This window comes from Nycticebus coucang, chromosome 2, assembly GCF_027406575.1.
Source record: "Nycticebus coucang isolate mNycCou1 chromosome 2, mNycCou1.pri, whole genome shotgun sequence".
Taxonomy (NCBI): domain Eukaryota; kingdom Metazoa; phylum Chordata; class Mammalia; order Primates; family Lorisidae; genus Nycticebus; species Nycticebus coucang.
Window position 1 is genome coordinate 106,350,084 of NC_069781.1, and position 22,522 is coordinate 106,372,605.

General features: G+C 38.0%; 1 protein-coding gene across 1 annotated transcript in view; it reads left to right on the forward strand.

The window, feature by feature from the left end:
* Positions 1–804: 804 nt before the first annotated feature.
* The window catches only part of LOC128576230 (contactin-associated protein-like 3), a 267,292-nt gene continuing 245,574 nt past the window's right edge, over positions 805–22,522 (forward strand). The window contains 1 exon segment of the mRNA XM_053578206.1: positions 805–965. Within this exon segment, the coding sequence (XP_053434181.1) occupies positions 881–965 (85 nt within the window). The 5' untranslated portion in view covers positions 805–880.

Consider the following 22,522-nt stretch of genomic DNA (forward strand, 5'->3'; position numbering starts at 1 on the left):
AAGATAACATATCATGCAATATTTTAAAAATAAAATTCAATACCAAAATATCCTGTGGAATGAAATGTTAACATTTGAGATAAAGACAGGATTCGACCCTGCGCTTGCACAATCTGACTTCACTTTCTTGTGCTTCTTTCCAGTCAGAATTCCTAGCAAAGTGGAAGTGTGCGCGCGCCCGCAGGAGTGTGTGTGCTACCGAGTTACTGCAGCTCCATCTTTCTCATTTGAACCGAAACAGAAAATGATCTTCCCTGGATGCTCCTTCTATATGGGACGAATGGGCCAGAGATAGCGTCTGGCGGTTTTCAACCCGCAGCCAGAGGGTGACTGCGAGGACCGCGGCCGCGGGCCCCGCCTCCTCCGGGCTTGGGAGAGGGGCTGCAGGTGCACCAGGGAAAGCCCGCGGGAGGGGAAAGAAGAGGGAGGGTCCTGTCCAGATGGAGAGAGCGGGACAGTGCGCTGGAGGAGAGTCGTAGGGAGGGTCTGCGCGCTCTCCTCCCGGACTCGCTTTTGCCACCTGCCACCTCCAGAGGCGTGTGTCCAGGACACATCGCCAACCTGCTCCCTCAGAACTTGGAGCTGCGGCCGCGCTGCCGGAGCTCCAGGGAAGCTGGAGAGGCGACCCCGAGGTGGCAGTCCTGGGAGACGCTGCGGGGAGCCAGGGCGGGGCGCGAGGGGGTGTGTGCAGCTGGGGGGAGAAGCTGCGGCTTCTCCCCGACCAGCGGGGCTGCCAGTGCCTAAGAAAGCGAGCGAGAGGTAGAGAGAGAGAGAGAGAGAGAGAGAGAGAGAATCACCGAAGCTGGCAGGGGACACAGTGAGAGCAGGGCCAACGCGGAGCAGCTCCGCTCTGTCTTCTGTGCGCCCGAGGAGAGCGAGCATGGCCTCAGTCTCCGAATCCTTCCTCAAGGTGCTGCTGCTTCTCGCTGGGCAGACCTGGAGCCCAGTAGTAGCAGGAAATCCACGTAAGTACAGCGAACGGTTTAAAACTTGCAGTAGGCTGTGTGGAAAACTTTGTATTTTTATCATTGGTAAAATCTAGAGTGGGAATTGCAGAGCGTGCTCCTGAAAATAAAAACCTCTCAAAAAATATGTACTGAACTGCTAACTGAAAAGCACAAATTTGTTTACAACAGACTTTCCTCTTGTGGGGGAGTCTAAAATATATAATGCCCGTTTTTACTTTATTATCTATGTATTCGACTATGCATGGAGGAAGTGAATGTTTTGTAAAATCTGAAAATAACTTCTTAGTAAGGGATTAGCCTGCAAACGCTGTCATGTATTCCTTTTTTAGGAGTTTAGCATTTTATAAGAATTAAGCCTAACGGAGAAATAACTGGCAGACATTACATCATACTGCATCAACTTGAATATTAGCAGTGCACAGTTTTGCTGACCCTGGCAGCTTCAGAGTTAAGGTACTAATTAACTCCATGCACGACAGGGACAGAGCACCTGTGGGCAAATCTAAATTTAAGACCCCCAAATTAATGACCTACCTTAACGACTATGGGACTGACACTTGGACAATCCCTGACAAGGGCTTCATTTGTAATAGCAGAAAGTTGTTCCTTAAAGACAAAACTTACCCAGTCATTTAGGTGATCTTGAAAATTATTTTTCACTGAATGCTAATGTTTTACATTATTTAATTTGCCATTGGGGGCTCTGTTTTGATTTTTCTTTCTTTGGTAAAAATTTAGGAAGCCTTTAGTTGTAGATCAGGCTGTGGTACTAATCCAATCATGATATTCCAAATAGTTGAGCAGAACCTAACGCACCCGATTTTATCATACACAAAAAATGTTACAAAATTTTTTTTTGCTTGGATTAAATCTGGATCAGGGAGATGTCTCCCTTTCTTAAGTAATTTAATCCAACCATGAAATTAGAATTTTTAAAATATCTTTCTTGCACAAAGAGTAATTTTTTTTTCTTCCATTGCTATCTCTCCACACTCAGGCTTATTTCCCTCTTACCAAAATCTCTTTTGAAATCAGTTCAGACAAAAGCTAGAGACTATATTCAGAAGTTTAGATTGTTGGAGGATAACCGGGAGTAGCTTTCAGGAGTTTATTAGCCAGTCATTATAAAGTTTGCCATCACTCAGTGTTATTCTCCTGCAGGATCATGCCAGGACCCTTCACGTGCATTGCATTGACCTCAGCGCAGACACTGTGCATCAGCATTCAATCCTGTCTCACTTAATCCTATACTTTGTGTGCCACGCCTAAAAATGCGCTACTGACCCTTTTGGTCAGATGCTGTACTAGATGTTCAGATTCAACTTAATCTTCTTTTGTGAGAAGGCTTCTTAATAAAACGTGGATGTTTAAATCAATAAAAATCCATGGGCCCTGCAATGGAAATCGCTGTTCTGCTTAAATAAATACACTATTTACAGAAAGGCACACTAAAGTAATTCAATAATCAGTTCAATACACCACCAAGAAATAAGTCACTAGAGGTCACTCTTACTATTCACTAAACAGGGCATCAAAAAGACTTTCTTTGAGAAAAGCAAAGCCATTCCATAGTGGTGATTACTTCTGATTTGCAGGATTAGTTGTATTGATAGTATTTTGCTTGAGACCAACGGAAGGATTAAGAATCCAACAGAAGTCAAGCTGTTCTCTTTTGTAGTGAACATTCTTCTTGGAAGAGTAGAGGTCATCAGAGATGACTTATGTGGAACACATACAAATGTTCAAAATGAGATTGTCACCAAACTTAGGCTTTGTCTAGTCACTGGATGACACTTAGAATTTTTGTGTTTTTTTCCCCCTTAGTTTTGTGTGTGTGTGTGGGGGGAGGTTCAATCTTTTTTGTTAAAGAAGCTTAAATATCTCTATATTCCATACATGTTATTATTTTTAAATTACCTTTTAGATTAAATAATTCTTACAGATGAAACTATGTAATTAACTTAAGTGAAACCTTCTTCAATACCAATAAGAAAGTCAGTAACGACATCTGAAAGTCTGCTCTTGAGACACCATGACTTGCTATTATTTATATCTGGTTCTCCAGAATCAAATCCATCATCCACCAAAGGCAGACTGTTGATGATAGCATGAAATAGTGGCTTGCATGAAATGAGATCATGGGAAGAGCTCTCTACACAGTTGATATAGTATAGAGTATATATATTTCATTTAAATGTCTGTTGACCTGACAAATAAATGGGAAAATTGTATGTTAGGAGAATTCTGCATGAGAGAAAATATTTTCTCAACTTCAAAAGATTTGCTCTTTTGTTTGCTTTGACTACCTTGAATTATCCTCATATTCCTCATCCTTCTGAAAATGAAATATTGAGACTAGACTGCAATTTTTTTTCATTTTATGCCTCACTGCAAATGTAAAAGCTATAAGCAAGTCACCTGTTTTTCCCTCTAAACTAAATTTTACACCTGCAATGGATGTGGGTGTAAAATTTGGGGGATAGACCCTCAGACTTTCAGATGTTCTTTATGTTGTTTTATCTCTTATTGATTTCTTCACTTACTATCAAAGGATAAGAACAAAGACTTGCATACATCTCTGTATGTTACAATCATCCTTATGACCACCATTTCTTTCTTAACATCAAGGCACTGGGGAGTGCAGGAAGGGAAGCAGGGAGAATTTGACCTTTGGGTCATTGTACCTTGAGTTAATCAATATCAGTGCCCTGTAATAATAGTTTGACTAGTCATAATTTATCTCAGAGTTTTTTCATATTCTATTACTTTGTCTCCCTATCTAAGAGTGAATGACAGGTCACTTATGGCTCTCATCTGGTCCCTGAAAAGAATAGCAAGAATAAAGAGAATGATTCAGCTGTGGGCACTGATCCCAGAGATAAATAATCAAATGACTAGATGGATTTTTCAGAAATGCCAGTAATTGATAAAATGCTGAGTAATAGTCTTTGATGTAACTTTTCAGTGGGTTAATTTATTCATTCCGACCTAAAAAAACCTTCTGATTGTTTCATTTTCCCCTCTAAATGGTTATGTATTTCAAGTTCACCAGCCAAGACAGGGAAAGAAGTATAAACCTACTATAAAGTATGCGGGTTAGTTAGGAAACCCATTTGTGATGAGAAATATGTCAGAAAAAATATCTCACAGTGTATAGGGATAATTACTTTAGTAGATATTCAATTTATACCTTTTAGTAATACCATTTAAAAAGAGAATCTGCAGAAGAGTAACAGACTCTTAATTTTAGTGTCAAATGGTACTCCAGAAAACATGGAGTTAGGATGTCTTTATTCATTTCCTCCAAAATCTGTATCAGCAAACTTTGTGGAGCATAAGTAACCCATAGAAATGATAATCAATTTCAAGAAATTGATTCAATCATGGAAAAAATCAAATTATTTGTTATCTCTCTTCCTTTTCTCTTCTCTTCTTGAGTACTTCAGTCCAAAGCCAGTCATTGGGTCCTAGCAAAGCCAGAATTTGTGCTGGGTGGCGCAGAAGTGCTGAGGCATGGCACAGTGTTCAGAAGCCTCACAGGTTAAGGAAAGCATCTACAGAGAGGCAAGGGTGGGGACAAGGAGAGACAGGAGAGGCTCCTGATGGTGACCCATTTAGCAAATTGTCAGAGGTTGAGTGGGGTGAGCAGGAAAATATTCCATATTGAAGGAAACTGAGAAAGCATAGCGTCTAAATGCTATTCTGGATTAAATTCTTATGTTACTGGAATGATAGAAATTTGAATATGGTTTGAGTATTAAAAGTTGAAATTCCATCTAAGGTGATTGTGATGGTCATATTATGGTTTATGTGGTAGAGTATCTTTATTATAGAAAATGCATGTTGAAGTATTATGGGGTGATGTAGCACATTATTACATTTCTTCTACCTTTTCTATAAATTTGAGATTGTTTCAAAATATGAACCAACAGAAAAATTTCAAGTAAATAAGCTTAAATTGATGCTTTTTTAACCTAAGACATATAAACTGATAATAAAAAGATTGAAAAAATTAAATAATTAGTGAGAAATAACAGTACATTTATTTATGACTCTAAATCAAATTAGCCCTGAGTTTCTGAAGGACAAAAATATGATTGGCATGGGGATTGTTTGTTCCCCATCCTCAGTTTGGAAGTTCAGTGGCTGTGACTTCTAAATCAAACTTCTTCAAAGGACTTTTTAAACCTGGATTTCTGAATGAATTTTTCAGACTGAGTGTAGCTGCTTTTCTAGAATGGGCTTCTCCACTTTTAATGACTTTTCACTGACAGGTTTCCCTTTAGTCTTAGTTCCTCTGTGTTCTAAGAGCATTTGCAAAAGCTCGATTATACATGCATATAGATCATATATGTGCCAAATATACTGTGTTACTACATAAAAGTATTTCTTTTCTACTTTACATATAAAGCATAGAATTGTTTGCCTTAAATACCTCTTGTAACCTTATCTAACAAACATTGTAACCTAATTGCTTGCAGCCTCATATTAATATGAAATTTCCAAAATAATGTCTTTTATGAAGGATTTCATGTATCTGCTAAATATGATATTGTATTATGTCAAATAAATATGTGGAATTTATTACTTATTATCATAGCCTTAACTGGCCTAAAGTAAGTCCAGTTTTCTTTTTCTTTTTTTTTTTTTAATTAAATCATAGCTGTGTACATTAATGCAATCATGGGGCACCATACACTGCTTTTATATACCATTTGACATATTTTCATCACACTGCTTAACATTGCCTTCCTGGCATTTTCTTAGTTATTGTGTTAAGACATTTATATTCTACATTTACTAAGTTTCACATGTACCCTTGTAAGATGCACCATAGGTGTAATCCCACCAATCACCCTCCTTCCGCCAATCCTCCCCGCTTTCTCCCCTATCTCTCCCCCTTCCCCATATTCTTAGGTTATAACTGGGTTATAGCTTTCATATAAAAGCCATAAATTAGTTTTATAGTAGGGCTGAGTACATTGGGTACTTTCTCTTCCATTCTTGAGATACTTTACTAAGAAGAATATGTTCCAGCTCCATCCATGTAAACATGAAAGAGGTAAAATCTCCATCTTTCTCTAAGGCTGCATAGTATTCCATGGTGTACATATACCACAATTTATGAATCCATTTGTGGATTGATGGGCACTTGGGCTTTTTCCATGACTTAGCAATTATGAATTGGGCTGCAATAAACATTCTGGTACAAATATCTTTGTTATAATATGATTTTTGGTCTTCTGGGTATATATCTAGTAGAGGAATTTTAGGATTGAATGGCAGGTCTATTTTTAGATCTCTTAAGTGTTCTTCAAACATCTTTCCAAAAGGAATGTATTAATTTGCATTCCCACCAGCAGTGTAGAAGTGTTCGCTTTTCTCCACATCCATGCCAACATCTCTGGTCTCGGGATTCTGTGATACGGGCTAATATTACTGGAGTTAGATGATATCTCAAAGTAGTTTTGATTTGCATTTCTCTGATGATTAAGGATGATGAGCATTTTTTCATATGTCTGTAGGTTGTGCACCTGTCTTCTTCAAAGAAGTTTCTCTTCAAGTCCCTTGCCCAACCTGAAATGGGATCACTTGTCCTTTTCTTGCTAATATGTTTGAGTTCTCTGTGGATTCTGGTTATTAAACCTTTGTCGGAGACATAATGGGCAATATCTTCTCCCATTCTCAGGGCTGTCTGCTTACTTTACTTACTGTGTTCTTGGCTGTGCAAAAGCTTTTTAATTTGATCAGGTCCCAGTAGTGTATTTTTGAAGCTGCTTCAATTGCCCGGGGGGTCCTCCTTATAAAATATTCACCCAGACCAATTTCTTCAAGAGTTTTCCCTGCATTTTCTTCTATTATTTTTATAGTTTCATGTCTTAAGTATAAATCTTTAATCCAGTGACAGTCAATCTTAGTTAATGGTGAAAGGTGTGGTTCCAGTTTTAGTCTTCTACAGGTTTCCAGCCAGTTCACTCAGCACCATTTGTTCAATATGGAATTTTTTCCCCACTGAATGTTTTTAATTGGCTTGTCAAAGATTAAATAACAGTAAATAGCTGGGTTCATCTCTTGGTTCTCTATTCTGTTCCATACATCTACCTCTCTGTTTTTGTGCCAGTACCATGCTGTTTTGATCACTATCGATTCATAGTACAGTCTCAGGTCTGGCAGCGTGATTCCTCCTGCTTTATTTTTATTTCTGAGTAATATCTTAGCTATTCAAGGTTTTTTCTGATTCCATATGAAATGAAGTATTATTTTTTCAAGATCTCTAAAGTATGATAGTGGAGCTTTAATAGGGATTGCATTCAAATTGTATATTGCTTTGGGTAGTATGGACATTTTAACAATGTTGATTCTTCCCAGCCATGAGCATGGTATGTTTTTCCATTTGTTAACATTTTCAGCTATTTCTTTTCTTAGAGTTTCATAGTTCTCTTTATAGAGATCTTTCACGTCCTTTGTTAGATAAACTCCCAAATATTTCATCTTCTTTGGCACTACTGTGAATGGGATAGAGTCCCTAACTGTTTTTTCAACATGACTATTGTTGGTATATATAAAGGCTACTAATTTATGAATGTTGATTTTGTAACCTGAGACGCTGCTGTATTTCTTGATCACTTCTAAGAGTTTTTGAGTAAAATCCCTAGTGTTTTCCAGATATACAATCATATCATCTGCGAAGAGTGAAAGTTTGATCTCTTCTGACCCTCTATGGATACCCTTGATTGCCTTTTCTTCCCTAATTGCAATGGCTAAAACTTCCATTGCAATGTTAAAAAGCAGTGGAGACAATAGGCAACCTTGTCTGGTTCTTGATGTGAGGGGAAATGATTTCAATTTAACTCCATTTAATACAATATTGGCTGTGGGTTTGCTGTAGAGGGCCTCTATCAGTTTAAGAAATGTCCCTTCTATACTAATTTTCTTAAGTGTTCTGAGCATGAAGGGATACTGGATATTATCAAAAGCTTTTTCTGCATCAATTGAGAGAGTCATATTGTCTTTGTTTTTTAATTTGTTTATGTGCTGAATTATACTTATAGGTTTACATATACTGAACCAGCCTTGAGAACCTGGGATAAAACCAAATTGGTCATGATGTATAATTTGTTTGATGTGTTGCTGGATTCTGTTTGTTAGGATCTTGTTGAATATTTTTGCATCTATATTCATTAGTGATATTGGTCTATAATGTTATTTTCTTGTTGGGTCTTTTCCTGGTTTGGGGATCAGGGGGATGTTTGCTTCATAGAACGTGTTGGGTAATCTTCCTTCTTTTTCTATATTTTAGAACAGGTTGAGTAATATAGGTACTAATTCCTCTTTAAAGGTTTGGTAGAATTCTGACATGAAGCCATTTGGTCCCGGGCTTTTCTTTTTAGGGAGATTTTGTATGGTTGTTGCTATTTCATGACTTGATATAGGCCTGTTCAACATTTCCACTTGATTCTGGCTAAGTCTTGGAAGGTAACGTGCTTCCAAGTATTGGTCAATTTCCTTCAGATGTCCATATTTCTGAGAAAAAAGTTTCTTATAGTATTCATTTAGGATTTTTTTGAAGTTCTGAGGAGTCTGTTGTTATTTCGTTTTTCTTATTTCTGATTGATGAATTTAGAGATTTTACTCATTTTTCCTGGTTAGGTTAGTCAAAGTTTTATCTATTTTATTGACCTTTTCAAAAAATCAACTTTTTGATTTATTGGTCTGTTGTATAATTCTTTTGTTTTCAATTTCATTTAATTATGCTCTAATTTTGGTTATTTCTTTTCTTGTACTGGGTTTGGGGTTGGAAGGTTCTGTCTTTTCCAGTTGCTTGAGATGTCCCATTAAGTTGTTAACTTCCTCTCTTTCCATTCTCTTGAGGAAGGATTGCAGTGCTATAAATTTCCCTCTTGGACTGCCTTTGTGGTATCCCAGAGGTTATGATAATTCTTGTTTTCATTGTCATTTTTTCAAAAAATTTGGCAATTTCCTTCTTAATCTCATCTATGACCCAGATATTATTCAGCATAAAGTTATTTAACTTCCATGTTTTTGTATGAATATGCAGATTCCTGTTCTTACTGAGTTCAAATTTTATCTTATAGTGGTCCAAGAAAATTCATGGAATAATTTCTATTCCCTTAAATGTACTGAGGTTAGACTTGTGACCTAAGATGTGATCTATTTTGGAGTATGTTCCCTGGGCTTATGAGAAGTATGTGTATTCAGTTTTGTTGGGATGAAATGTTCTGTAGATGTCTGCTAAATCCAAATGTTGGATGGTTATGTTTAAATCTAAAATTTCTTTTCTCAGCTTCTTATTGGAGGATCTATCCTACACTGCCAAAGGCGTGTTGAAATCTCCGACTATTATGGTGTTGGAGGAAACCAAGTTGCTCATGTCTGTTAGAGTTTCTCTTATAAATTGAGGTGAATTCTGGTTGGGTCCATAAATATTAATAATTGAAATCTCATCATATTGGGTATTAGCCTTAACAAATATAAAGTAACCATTCTTATCCTTCCTTACTTTTGTTGATTTAAAGCCTATTGTATCTGCAAATGAGATTACAACACCTGCTTTTTTGTGATTTCCATTTGCCTGAAATATGGATGACCATCCTTTCACCCTGAGTCTATATTTATCTTTTAAGGTAAGATGAGATTCTTGTATGCAGCAAATATCTGGCCTGAGTTTTTGTATATAGTCAGCCAACCTAAGCCATTCACATTAAAGGAGAATATTGATAAGTCTGGTAATATTTTGGATAACAAGTTTTTCGAAAGTCCAGTGGACATTTTTAATTCTTTCATCACTGTGGAAGTTAGAGTTTGATCAAAAGTTTCTGAGTGAGTTTGCTTTTGTGGTAGAGGATTGGGTTGGTCATTATGGAAGATTGGTCTGTGAATATCCTGAAGAGCTGGTTTGGTTATGGCAAATTTCTTCAACATGTGAATGTCATTATACTATTTAATTTCTCCATCATAAATGAAACTCAGTTTACCTGGATACAGGATCCAGGGTTGAAAGTTATTGTGTTTTAGGAGATTAAAAGTTGATGACCACCCTCTTCTGGCCTGAAAGCTTTCAGCAGAGAAATCTGCAGTCATTCGAATATTCTTCCTTTTGTAGGTAATGGTTTTCTTACATCTGGGTACTATCAGAATTTTCTCCTTCATATTAACTTTAGTGAAGTTAATTATGATGTGCCTGGGAGATGTCTTATTCAGGTTGAGTTGTGCTGGGGTTCTGAAACTGTCTGCTCTCTGAATTTCAGAATCTCTTGGCATGTCTGGAAAATTATCTTTCATAATTTCATGGAGAAGAGCATCTGTGCCTTGCGAAACCAATTCATTGCTTTCAGGGATTCCAATGAGGTGGATATTACCCTTCTTCAAATTATCCCAGAGCTCTCTGAGAGAATTATCTATTTTTGCTCTCCATTTCTCTTCCTCTTTGAGAGTTTGGGAACGTTCAAAAGCTTGTCTTCAATGTCAGAAATCCTTTCTTCTGCTTGCTCCACTCTGTTACTGAGGGATTCTACTGTATTTTTCACATCTTTGAGGGCTGCAAATTTTTGCTTCAAAGTGTCAAAATCTTTGGTGGTTTTGTCTTTAAATTTGTTGAATTCTTGAGACAACTTTTGAATTGCTCCTCAAATTTCTAATTTCAACTTTTGAATTGCTCCTTGAATTTCTAATTCCAACTTTTCATCCATTCTATTAATCTTGATTGCAGTCCAAATTCTGAATTTGATTTCTGACATCTCGGCCATCTGTTTATGAATGGGATCTTCAGTTACATCTGCCATATTGTTCCTTGGGGGGATTGATCTACTTTGGTTATTCATGTTATCAATGTTTTTCCACTAATTCTGCCCCATGATTATTTTACACTGTTTTACTCAATGAGTGGATAAAGAAAAGTTGCATTTGAGACTCCAGGAGTAGTGATTAACCAGCCCTTTGCCCAAAAGCTGGGACTGGTATCTGTACCTTTTACCCTGGAGTTTTACTGAGGACCCGTACAGTGCTACAACCTGAGAAACTGGGGACCTGTTTGGTGTGGTGGGGCTAAGTGGCTCTGTCTTATTTTTAGCTGGTCTCTGTCTGATCCTAGTGAAACAGTTACTTTGTGTTGAAGTATCAGCTGTGGAGAAATACCAGAAATTCAGTCACCCTGCCCTCCACAGGTAACAATTGGAAAAGGAAAATCAAACCTTCCTACAGCCACATACCCAGGGTACCACTTGGATAGTCCTTGGGCGACTGGCTCAGTTCAAAAGGTCCAAATCAATTGTCTCAGTCAGCGCCTGTCTTAGGTGGGAGAGCTTAAAAGGTCTCTGGCAACTAATTTGCAGGGGTCTGCTGACAACTCAAATATGACTTGCTCCAGTGGTCTGTGAGGTCAGGAGGACTCGCTCAGCATATAGATTAGTCTGAGAAGGTTGATGCCTCCTTCCCCACCTTGCACCTCTGTCACACCCAGTCACTGATAACCTCACAGGGCTGTGACCCAGTTGCCTCCAATGAGCAGATAGTCCAGGGGTTTGCACCTGCCGGTATCACAAAGAGATCTATGTCTCCTCAGCCATCCGTTGCTCTCTGCCACCATCCAGCAGGGGGAGGTGAGGCCTGACAACCTCGGGCGCTTGATGGAGGCTGGGGCTGTTCACTCAGTTCCAGCCCCACCCCTAATTGATGTTACTGACAGAACAGAACAAGACAGAACAACTTTTCAAAATTTGTTTCTGTCCCGGCTAATTTGCCCTGCAGAAGAGAAGCTGTTTTGAGTTCACAGAACCTGCGCCTCAGGCCCTGTCATTGCTGCTGCAGGTTTGTATTCACAGCATGGTTAGCTGTCAGTTCTAGCCTCCTGCCCTCCTTTGTCTAGGCTGATAATCCCCTGAGGGCCAGGTGCCTCTTAGGTTCAGTAAAGCCGTCCTTTATGTCAGCTCCACCCTGGGAATCAGCTGGCACTGTGCGTGCATTTTCTAGCCCCTGAGCTCCACCCAGGCTGGTACCACATATGGCAAACCCTTTACTCACGGGGCCTGCATTTCGGTCCCAGATCTGTTCCACTGGTGGTTGCCACCTAAGAAGATGCCCAGCTTCCTCTAGTTGCCCAGAGAGACAGGGGGTGTGACTCTGGAATATCCAGGGGTGAGCCCTATTATTGCAAAAGATGGCTGCTGCTCTGCGCCTTGGAGCACTGCTGCTCCTGTGTGGCCCCCTCTCAACCGACCACCCTCTCCTCACTCCCGTTCCACAGAATCATCACCAACCAGCAGCAGTCCACACCCTTTCCACACCTCTTTAGAAAACACCCAAGAATCTGGACTCCTAGGGGACAGGCCTCCAGACCTCAGAGTGAGAGTGGAGGGGAGTGCTGGGAGCTCAGAATTGCAGGTAGAGAAAATACGTGTTTCCCTGAAAATAAGACATCCTCCAAAAATAAGACCTACTTACAGGAAAGATAAGACATGCCCTGAAAATAAGACTAGCGCATCTTTGGGAGCACACCTTAAAATAAGACACTGTCTTATTTTCAGGGAAACAGGGTAGTTTTACACAGTTTTATGCCTTTCAGGAGAGCGCGGTGGCACCCTAGTAGGGGAAGTAGGTCCAGTTTTTAGAGGGTCTCTCCCGTGGAGTATAATGGGAGGATTTTTGAACTCTGCTCATTTGTTTATGGGGTACTTTGAGCCATTCTGATGGGGGAGGGGACTCCCGTCTGCTTGGTGATGGATTTTGTAACTTTTGTTTGTATCCTTGGGGTCGCAACTCACCTGAGCAGGGTTGATGTGTGTTCTTCAACCTTCTCTCTTGACACAGCACTAAATCCACCAGGTTACTTGCTAAATTTATGTCCTTTAATTCTCCTCTGGGTGGGAGCCTCTGTGGAAAGCTGTCTTCAGTTAGCCATCTTGTCTGCACCCCCAATAAGTCCAGTTTTCTAAAGAATGGTGTGTATGCTTAGTTTGGTTAAAATTTTATAATTAAGCTACTATTCTGGGTAATAAAAATAGAAAAATATCAAAAAGTAGGGGGTGAAAATGATCCTGTTTATGTACCAATTAGTGAACATTTTTGCTTTAATAATGTGGAGAATGACTGAAGTCTAAAAACATTTGAAATTTTAAAATAGTTTTAACATTGGAACTATAAGATTATAATTGAAGTAGTATATCTAGTTAATAAGGCAGCCATAAAAACTATTTTCAAGAATTAAATTACTAAGAAAAAATGGCTTAATATATATTACCTGGGCTATGTCTCTAATTACTTTTACTAAGTATAACTTCATTTCTTGAACTTATAAAAACAAGGATATTACTTGCTTCTAATTTACAGATGTGTTTGTATCCCAATGACTATTAAGACCTTAAGAAGATTTTAGATTAAAATAAACATGCTGAGTTATGCCTTCTAAAATTTTGTGTATAACATTATGTGTATAAGATATTCTTTTTTTTCCAGGAAATATAAATCTTGCAGTTCCTTGACTTAACTTTTTCTATAGTTACATCCCATGGGGGTAAAAAAAGTTTATTGAATGTCATTGTTTCTCAGGCAGATGTAGAGTTAGAGAGATGATGTGCATATTAGGAATCTTTAAAAAGTCTTGAACTTAATAGTTCAAATCTCCTATAACATTGAGGTTGAACTCTCTGGTCTGCTCAAGAGGTCTTCTCACTGTCCTTCTGGAATCTACTCACTGCCACTTTTCCTCATGGTCCTTCAATATAAGCCCAAAGTTTATGAAATTCCAGACCCAAATGGAAGGAGTTTTTTGGAAACTGAGCAAACAATTGAATTACTTCTTGACTTAGTGGAGTAATTTGACTTAAAATATTACCTATCACATATAATATCTATGGAATCAGAGCTACCTCCAGCAAAGACAAGTAATTTGTTTAGGTTTTTAAATCTGTTAACTCTTGTGGGTGGAAAAGAACTTGTAAGGGAATTAAAAAGACACCGTCTCAATGTTGTGTTAGACCTAGGTGGTTTTGGGTTTGCTACCATTGGTAGCAGAGAATATTTGTAATTTACATTTGTAACAGAGTGAGTGATTAAAAATATAGTCTAATGACCGTGAGTCTTGGGAGATAGGACTCCAGGCATCTCTGGCTGGTGGGATCTGCCTATCATCACCCCTGTGAGGATACAGGGAGTCAGCGAGAGACTTCTGGACCCAAAGAGGAGGACTAAAACAGTGCAAAAACGGCAAGTGGTCACATGTGTTCAATCCATCCAAACCCACCCCCAACTCCCACAGACACGAGAACTTCAAGAGCAAGAGGAAGTGAAAGGAAAATTAGGACAAGGAAACAGATAAAAGAAATCACTCATGAGGAAGAATCAGCAGAAAACTCCAGGCAACATGAAAAACCAGTCCAGAACAACCCTGCCAAGGGAACATGAGGTAGCTACTGCAGATGATTCCACCTATAAAGAAATGTTGGGAATGACAGAAAGGGAATTCAGAATACACATGTTGAAAACAATGAAAGAAATGATGGAAACAATGAAGGAAACTGCTAATAAAGTGGAAAATAACCAAACGGAAATTCAAAAACAGAATCAAATAAGAGATGAACGATATGAAGAATATAAAAAGGATATAGCAGAGCTGAAGGGACTGAAACAGTCAATTAGGGAACTTAAAGATGCAATGGAAAGTATCAGCAACAGGTTAGATCATGCAGAAGAAAGAATTTGAGAGGTAGAAGACACAGTCCTTGAGATAACTCAGATAGTAAAAGAGGCAGAAAAGAAGAGAGAGAAAGCAGAACGTTCACTGTCAGAATTATGGGACTTTATGAAGCGTTCCAACATACGAGTTATAGGAATCCCAGAAGGGGAAGAAGAATGCCCCAGAGGAATGGAAGCCATACTAGAGAATATTATAAAAGAAAATTTCCCAAATATCACCAAAGATTCTGACACACTGCTTTCAGAGGGATATGGGACCCCAGGTCACCTCAACTCTAACCGAGCTTCTCCAAGACACATTGTGATGAACCTGTCCAAAGTCAAGACAAAAGAAAAGATTCTGCAAGCTGCCAGGAGTAAGCACCAGTTGACCTACAGGGGCAAATCCATCAGAGTAAGCACAGACTTCTCTAATGAAACTTTCCAAAAAAGCAGACAATGGTCATCTACCTTTAATCTACTTAAACAGAACAATTTCCAGCCCAGAATTCTGTACCCTGCTAAGCTAAGCTTAAAAATTGATGGAGAAATCAAATCATTTACGGATATACAAACATTGAGGAAATTCGCCACAACAAGACCAGCTCTACAGGAAATACATCAACCTATTCTGCACACTGACCACAACAATGGATCAGCAGCAAAGTAAGAACTCAGAAATTAAAGGACAGGACCTAACCTCCACACTGATGCAAAAGATAAAACTAAGCAATGGACTCTCACAAAATAAGATGAATAGAACACTACCACACTTATCAATTATCTTAATAAATGTTAATGGCTTGAATTCCCCACTGAAGAGACATAGATTGGCTGACTGGATTAAAAAACACAAGCCATCCATTTGCTGTCTACAAGAAACATACCTGGCTTCAAAAGACAAATTAAAGCTCCAAGTCAAGGGTTGGAAGACAATTTTTTAGGCAAATGGAATTCAGAAGAAAAGAGGAGTTGCAATCTTATTTTCAGATTCATGTGGATTTAAAGCAACTAAAGTCGAAAAAGACAAAGATGGTCACTTTATATTGGTCAAGGGAAAAATACAACAAGAAGACATTTCAATTCTAAATATTTATGCACCCAATTTAAATGCTCCCAGATTCTTGAAACAGACCTTACTCAGTCTGAGCAATATGATATCTGATAATACCATAATAACAGGGGACTTTAACAATCCTTTTACAGAGCTGGACAGATCCTCTAAACAGAAATTAAACAAAGATATAAGAGATTTAAATGAAACCCTAGAACAACTGTGCTTGATAGACGCATATAGAACACTCCACCCCAAAAATAAAGAATATAAATTCTTCTCATCACCCCATGGAACATTCTCCAAAATTGATCATATCCTGGGACACAAAACAAATATCAACAGAATCAAAAGAATTGAAATTTTACCTTGTATCTTCCCAGACCATAAGGCAATAAAGGTAGAACTCAACTCTAACAAAATCGCTCGACCCCACCCAAAGGCATGGAAATTAAACAATCTTCTGTTGAATAACAGATGGGTGAAGGAAGAAATAAAACAGGAAATCATTAACTTCCTTGAGCATAACAACAATGAAGACACAAGCTACCAAAACCTGTGGGATACTGCAAAAGCAGTTTTGAGAGGGAAATTCATCGCTTTAGATGCCTACATTCGAAAAACAGAAAGAGAGCACATCAACAATCTCACAAGAGATCTTATGGAATAGGAAAAAGAAGAACAATCTAAGCCTAAACCCAGTAGAAGAAAAGATATATCCAAAATCAAATCAGAGATCAATGAAATTGAAAACAAAAGAATCATTCAGAAAATTAATGAAACAAGGAGTTGGTTTTTTGAAAAAAGAAATAAAATAGATAAAACATTGGCCAGACTAATGAGGAATAGAAAAGTAAAATCTCTAGTAACCTCAATCAGAAATGATAAAGGGGAAATCACAACTGATACTACAGAGATACAAGAGATCATCTCTGAATACTACCAGAAACTCTACGCCCAGAAATTTGACAATGTGAAGGAAATGGATCAATATTTGGAATCACACCCTCTCCCTAGACTCAGCCAGGAAGAAATAGAGCACCTGAACAGACCAATTTCAAGCACTGAGATAAAAAATCTTCCAACCAAAAAATACCCTGGTCCAGATGGCTTCACTGCAGAATTCTATAAAACCTTCAAGGAAGAGCTTATTCCTGTATTGCAGAAATGATTCCAAAAAATTGAGGAAGAAGGAATCTTCCCCAACACATTCTATGAAGCAAACATCACCCTGATACCAAAACCGAGAAAAGACCCAAACAAAAAGGAGAATTTCAGACCAATCTCACTCATGAATATAGATGCAAAAATTCTCCATAAAATCCTAGCTAATAGATTACAGCTTATCATCAAAAAAGTCATTCATCATGATCAAGTAGGCTTCATCCCAGGGATGCAAGGCTGGTTTAACATACGCAAGTCCATAAACGTTATCCACCATATTAACAGAGGCAAAAATAAAGATCACATGATCCTCTCAATAGATGCAGAAAAGCATTTGATAAAATCCAGCATCCTTTTGTAATTAGAACAGTGAAGAGAATAGGCATAGGTGGCACATTTCTAAAACTGATTGAAGCTATCTATGACAAACCCACAGCCAATATTTTACTGAATGGAGTAAAACTGAAAGCTTTTCCTCTTAGAACTGGAACCAGACAGGGTTGTCCTCTGTCACCTTTACTATTCAACATAGTGCTGGAAGTTCTAGCCAATACATTTAGGCAAGACAAGGAAATAAAGGGAATCCAAATGGGAGCAGAGGAGGTCAAACTCTCCCTCTTTGCTGACGACATGATCTTATACTTAGAGAACCCCAGGACTCAACCACAAGACTCCTAGAAGTCATCAAAAAATACAGTAATGTTTCAGGATATAAAATCAGTGTCCACAAGTCAGTAGCCTTTGTATACACCAATAACAGTCAAGATGAGAAGCTAATTAAGGACACAACTCCCTTCATCATAGTTTCAAAGAAAATGAAATACCTAGGAATATACCTAACGAAGGAGGTGAAGGACCTCTATAAAGAAAACTATGAAATCCTCAGAAAGGAAATAGCAGAGGATATTAACAAATGGAAGAACATACCATGCTCATGGATGGGAAGAATCAATATTGTTAAAATGTCTATACTTCCCAAAGCAATCTACCTATTCAATGCCATTCCTATCAAAATACCAACATCATACTTTCAAGATTTGGAGAAAATGATTCTGTGTTTTGTATGGAACTGGAAAAAACCCCGTATAGCTAAGGCAGTTCTTAGTACTAAAAATAAAGATGGGGGCATCAGCACACCAGACTTTAATCTGTACCACAAAGCCATAGTGGTCAAGACCGCATGGTACTGGCACAAAAACAGAGATATAGACATAGACACTTGGAATCGAATTGAAAACCAAGAAATGAAACTAACATCTTACAACCACCTAATCTTCGATAAACCAAACAAGAACATACCTTGAGGGAAAGACTCCCTATTCAATAAATGGTGTTGGGAGAACTGGATGTCTACATGTAAAAGACTGAAACTGGACCCACACCTTTCCCCACTCACAAAAATTGATTCAAGATGGATAAAGGACTTAAATTTAAGGCATGAAACAATAAAAATCCTCAAAAAAGCATAGGAAAAACACTGGAAAATATTGGCCTGAGGGAAGACTTCATGAAGAAGACTGCCATGGCAATTGCAACAACAACAAAAATAAACAAATGGGACTTCATTAAACTGAAAAGCGTCTGTACAGCTAAGGAGACAATAACCAAAGCAAAGAGACAACCTACACAATGGGAAAGGATATTTGCATATTTTCAATCAGACAAAAGCTTGATAACTAGGATCTATAGAGAACTCAAATTAATCCACATGAAAAAAGCCAACAATCCCATATATCAATGGGCAAGAGACATGAATAGAACTTTCTCTAAAGATGACAGATAAATGGCTAACAAACACATGAAAAATATGTTCATCATCTCCATATATTAGAGAAATGCTAATCAAAACAACCCTGAGATATCATCTAACCCCAGTGAGAATGGCCCACATCACAAAATCTCAAAACTTAAGATGCTGGCGTGGATGTGGAGAGAAGGGAACACTTTCACACTGCTGGTGTGACTGCAAACTAGTACAACCTTTCCAGAAGGAAGTATGGAGAAACCTCAAAGCACTCGAGCTAGACCTCCCATTTGATCCTGCAATCCCATTACTGGTAATTTACCCAGAAGGAAAAAAATCCTTTTATCTTAAGGACACTTGTACTAGACTGTTTATTGCAGTTCAATTTATAATTGCCAAAATATGGAAACAGCCTATATGCCCACCAACCCAGGAATGGATTAACAAGCTGTGGTATATGTATACCATGGAATACTATTCAGCCATTAAAAAAAATGGAGACTTACATCCTTCTTATTAACCTGGTTGGAAGTGGAAGACATTATTCTTAGAAAAGCATCACAAGAATGGAGAAGCATGAATCCTATGTACTCAATTTTGATATGAGGACAATTAATGACAATTAAGGTTATGGGTGGGGAAGCAGAAAGAGGGATGGAGGGACAGGGGTGGATCCTTGGTGTGTGTCACACTTTATGGGGGCAAAACGTGATTGCAAGAGGGACTTTACCTAACAATTGCAATCAGTGTAACCTGGCTTATTTTATCCTCAATGAATCCCCAACAACAACAACAACAAAGATTTATAGGACAGCATAAAGAACACACACAAAAAACGAATAGGAAATAAATTTATGAGAAGGTGTATATAGTGGTATAAAACTACACACACTAACATAGATAAAACTTAGGGACATAATTTTAAGCGAAGTTGTTTAAAAATACACACAGCATGATTACATTTGCATGACATTCAAATGTTGGCATACTAAGCAATGTATTTTTAGGGATACACAGTTAAGTGCTAAGTGTAAAGGAAAACAAACTCACCATTGAGGTGACAGTTAACCTGAGGGTATAGGGCAAGGAATGGGATTGGTGAGAAGCACACGTCACTAAGGTAACAGATTTTTCTTTTCTTGAGCTGGAAGATGGTTGCACAGGTGTTTGTTGTATTCATGTTTTTTTCTATCTTATATTTAATAGATATGCTTTCTATTTGATCAATATTAATAAAAAACAATTTCAGAAAAAAAAATAGTCTAATGCCTGATCTGATACAGTTAACCACTCCACCACACATACCACACACACCCCTCCTTTAAAATATAGAAGAGTTTTCTCTCAGAAATCCTGTGTTTAATCCAGCTTCTGACAAGCTCTTATAGTCTCGTCTTTGAACACAGTAGGGAAGATAAGAAATGAGAAAAGGCTTTGATTTAAAGATCACTAGATATAATAGATTCCTAGTTTAATTATAAGGAGAAATTAATTTTTAACACAGATACAAAGAGAAAAGTATCTTAAGCAAAAGCCTCTATTATGGCAGATAACCCCGCAAAGATTGTCCAATTTAGGGCTTCAGTTATAGCTGATTTTTTAATTTAAATATATTTAAATGCTTGATGATTCTTAACTTTAAGGACTTGTGATAGAACTTCACATTTGCTGTAATTAAGATATGTATTTATGATTTTATTGTAAGAAGATTGCTAGAAAAAGTAATGCATCATCAAATGGGAATATTAATACCTGTGTAATGTTATAAAAGCTGCTCAGACGACCTGTATTACTCCATGTATATAACTGTTGTGCTAATTTTAATTGTTGCATACCACCAGGAGAAGATCTACTGTTATGTAAAGAAATGTCTTGTGATCCTATGAAATTTTGTAGCACTGCCTATCACAGAACCTCATATTTACAAACATCTGTAAAAGGTAGGAGAAGTTTTGGACTCCCTAATAGGAAAAGATGTTGCTTATCTTTAAGAAAGTAACTAATTTATTCCTTTCTGTTCTTAGTATTCATTAATAAAGGAAACCAAATAATTTTTTAAAATTATAATACAACTAAGGCAATAAAAAATATCACAAAGATCTTGAGAAATCATGAATTACTGTATATAATAATAACAATAATAATAATAATTTGCTCTGCTTCATCTATAAAAATAAGCTTAAGATATTTAAGAATATGGGCTCAGTGCCTGGAGCTCAGTGGCTAGGGTGCCGGCCACATGCATGTGGCTGGAGGGTTCGAATCTGGCCTGGGTCTGCCAAACAACAATGACAACTACAACCAAAAAAAAAAAAAGCCAGGCATTGTGGTGGGCACCTCAGCTACTTGAGAGACTGAGGCAAGAGAATTTCTTAAGCCCAAGAATTTGAGGTTGCTGTGAGCTGGGATGCCACAGCACTCTACTGAGGGTGACATAATGAGACTCTGTCTCAAAAAAAAAAAATGATACTTACTAATAAAACTTGGAGTGTAAGAGGTTTATTTCAGAGAGATAGCAAAGGGCAAGCAATGCTTACTGCCTAAAGAAAACGTTTGTTTCCCAAGTTCAGGACTCATCTTGTAATGCAGACCACTGGATGTATAGACACCCATCTGGGCCTATCCATGATTCTCCCATAGGAGCTGGAGGCAAGAAAATTGATGTAAATATGCTGGTGCTCATCTAGATTGCTGTGCTATGAATAATGAAGTACTTTGCTTTGATCCAGGAGTCTTTGGATGCAACCTTGAAGTTGGCATGCTCATTTTGTTAGCTTGCCAGTAGGGTAAAAATCTCAGACTTGTCAGAGATTTTGACCAAGTCTTGCCTGAGAAATGGGTGTTTTCTTCATGGATAAAATTATAACATGATATAGGAAAGAGTGAGAGTATATTACCTATGGGGATTAGCAAACATTTCAAATATTAAGGGGGTAAAAATGTTTTAGGTTACATGGATCAGTGTTGTGATGCTTGCATCACAGGTGTTTAGGTGTGCCCATCACCCAAATAGTGTTCACTGTACCCATTAGGTAGGTTTCTATCCTTCTCTGACTTCCTCCTCCCTCCTAGTTGATTTCCACCGAGATTTACTTCCCTATGCACAAATGTGGACTCATTGGTTAGTTCCAGTTTAATAGCGAGTACATGTGGTGTTCGTTTTTTTCATTCTTGAGATACTTCACTTAAGAGAATGGTGTCTGATGCCATCCAGATTGTTGCAAAAATTAAATGAAATTTGATTAACTAAAAAGCTTCTGCACAGCTAAGGAAACAATCAATAGAGCAAATAGGCAACCTACAGGATGGGAGAAAATATTTGTAAGCTATCCATCTGGGCTAATATCCAGAATTTACAAAGAATTCAAACGAATCAGCAAGGAAAAACAACCCTATTGAAAAGTGGGCAAAAGACACAAACAGAAGTTTCTTAAAAGAAGAAAGACAAATGGCTATAAACAAATGAAAAAATGCAAACATTTCAATGTAAAAACAGCGAATGTTCTTTAATTAGTCACAGTTGACACATGCTGGAGAAGAGATCAGGCAGCTTTCTCTTTGTGATGGCACAGCTGCGTCTATGGTACTCGTCTCCTCCTCCGTCTTTATGGAACTGAGGGAATTGCTGTCACAGAGCTGTCTTCTGAGTCGCTGGGGTTGATTGTCGATTTGTTTTGTTTGCTTGCTTATGGAAGACTAGGCAGCTGTCCTTTCCTCTTTCTTTGCTCCACGTGACATCTATCTCTTTGATTTTCTTACTGTATTTGATGCAGCATTTTAAAATGCAACCCATAGTCTATTCTGGAAAGCCAACTATACCAGCCAGAGTTTTCCCAGAAAGCCGGGCCTGTGCTGTCCTTCTGTGCACGTAGTCTATTTTGGAAAGGGATGTTATCAAAGAGA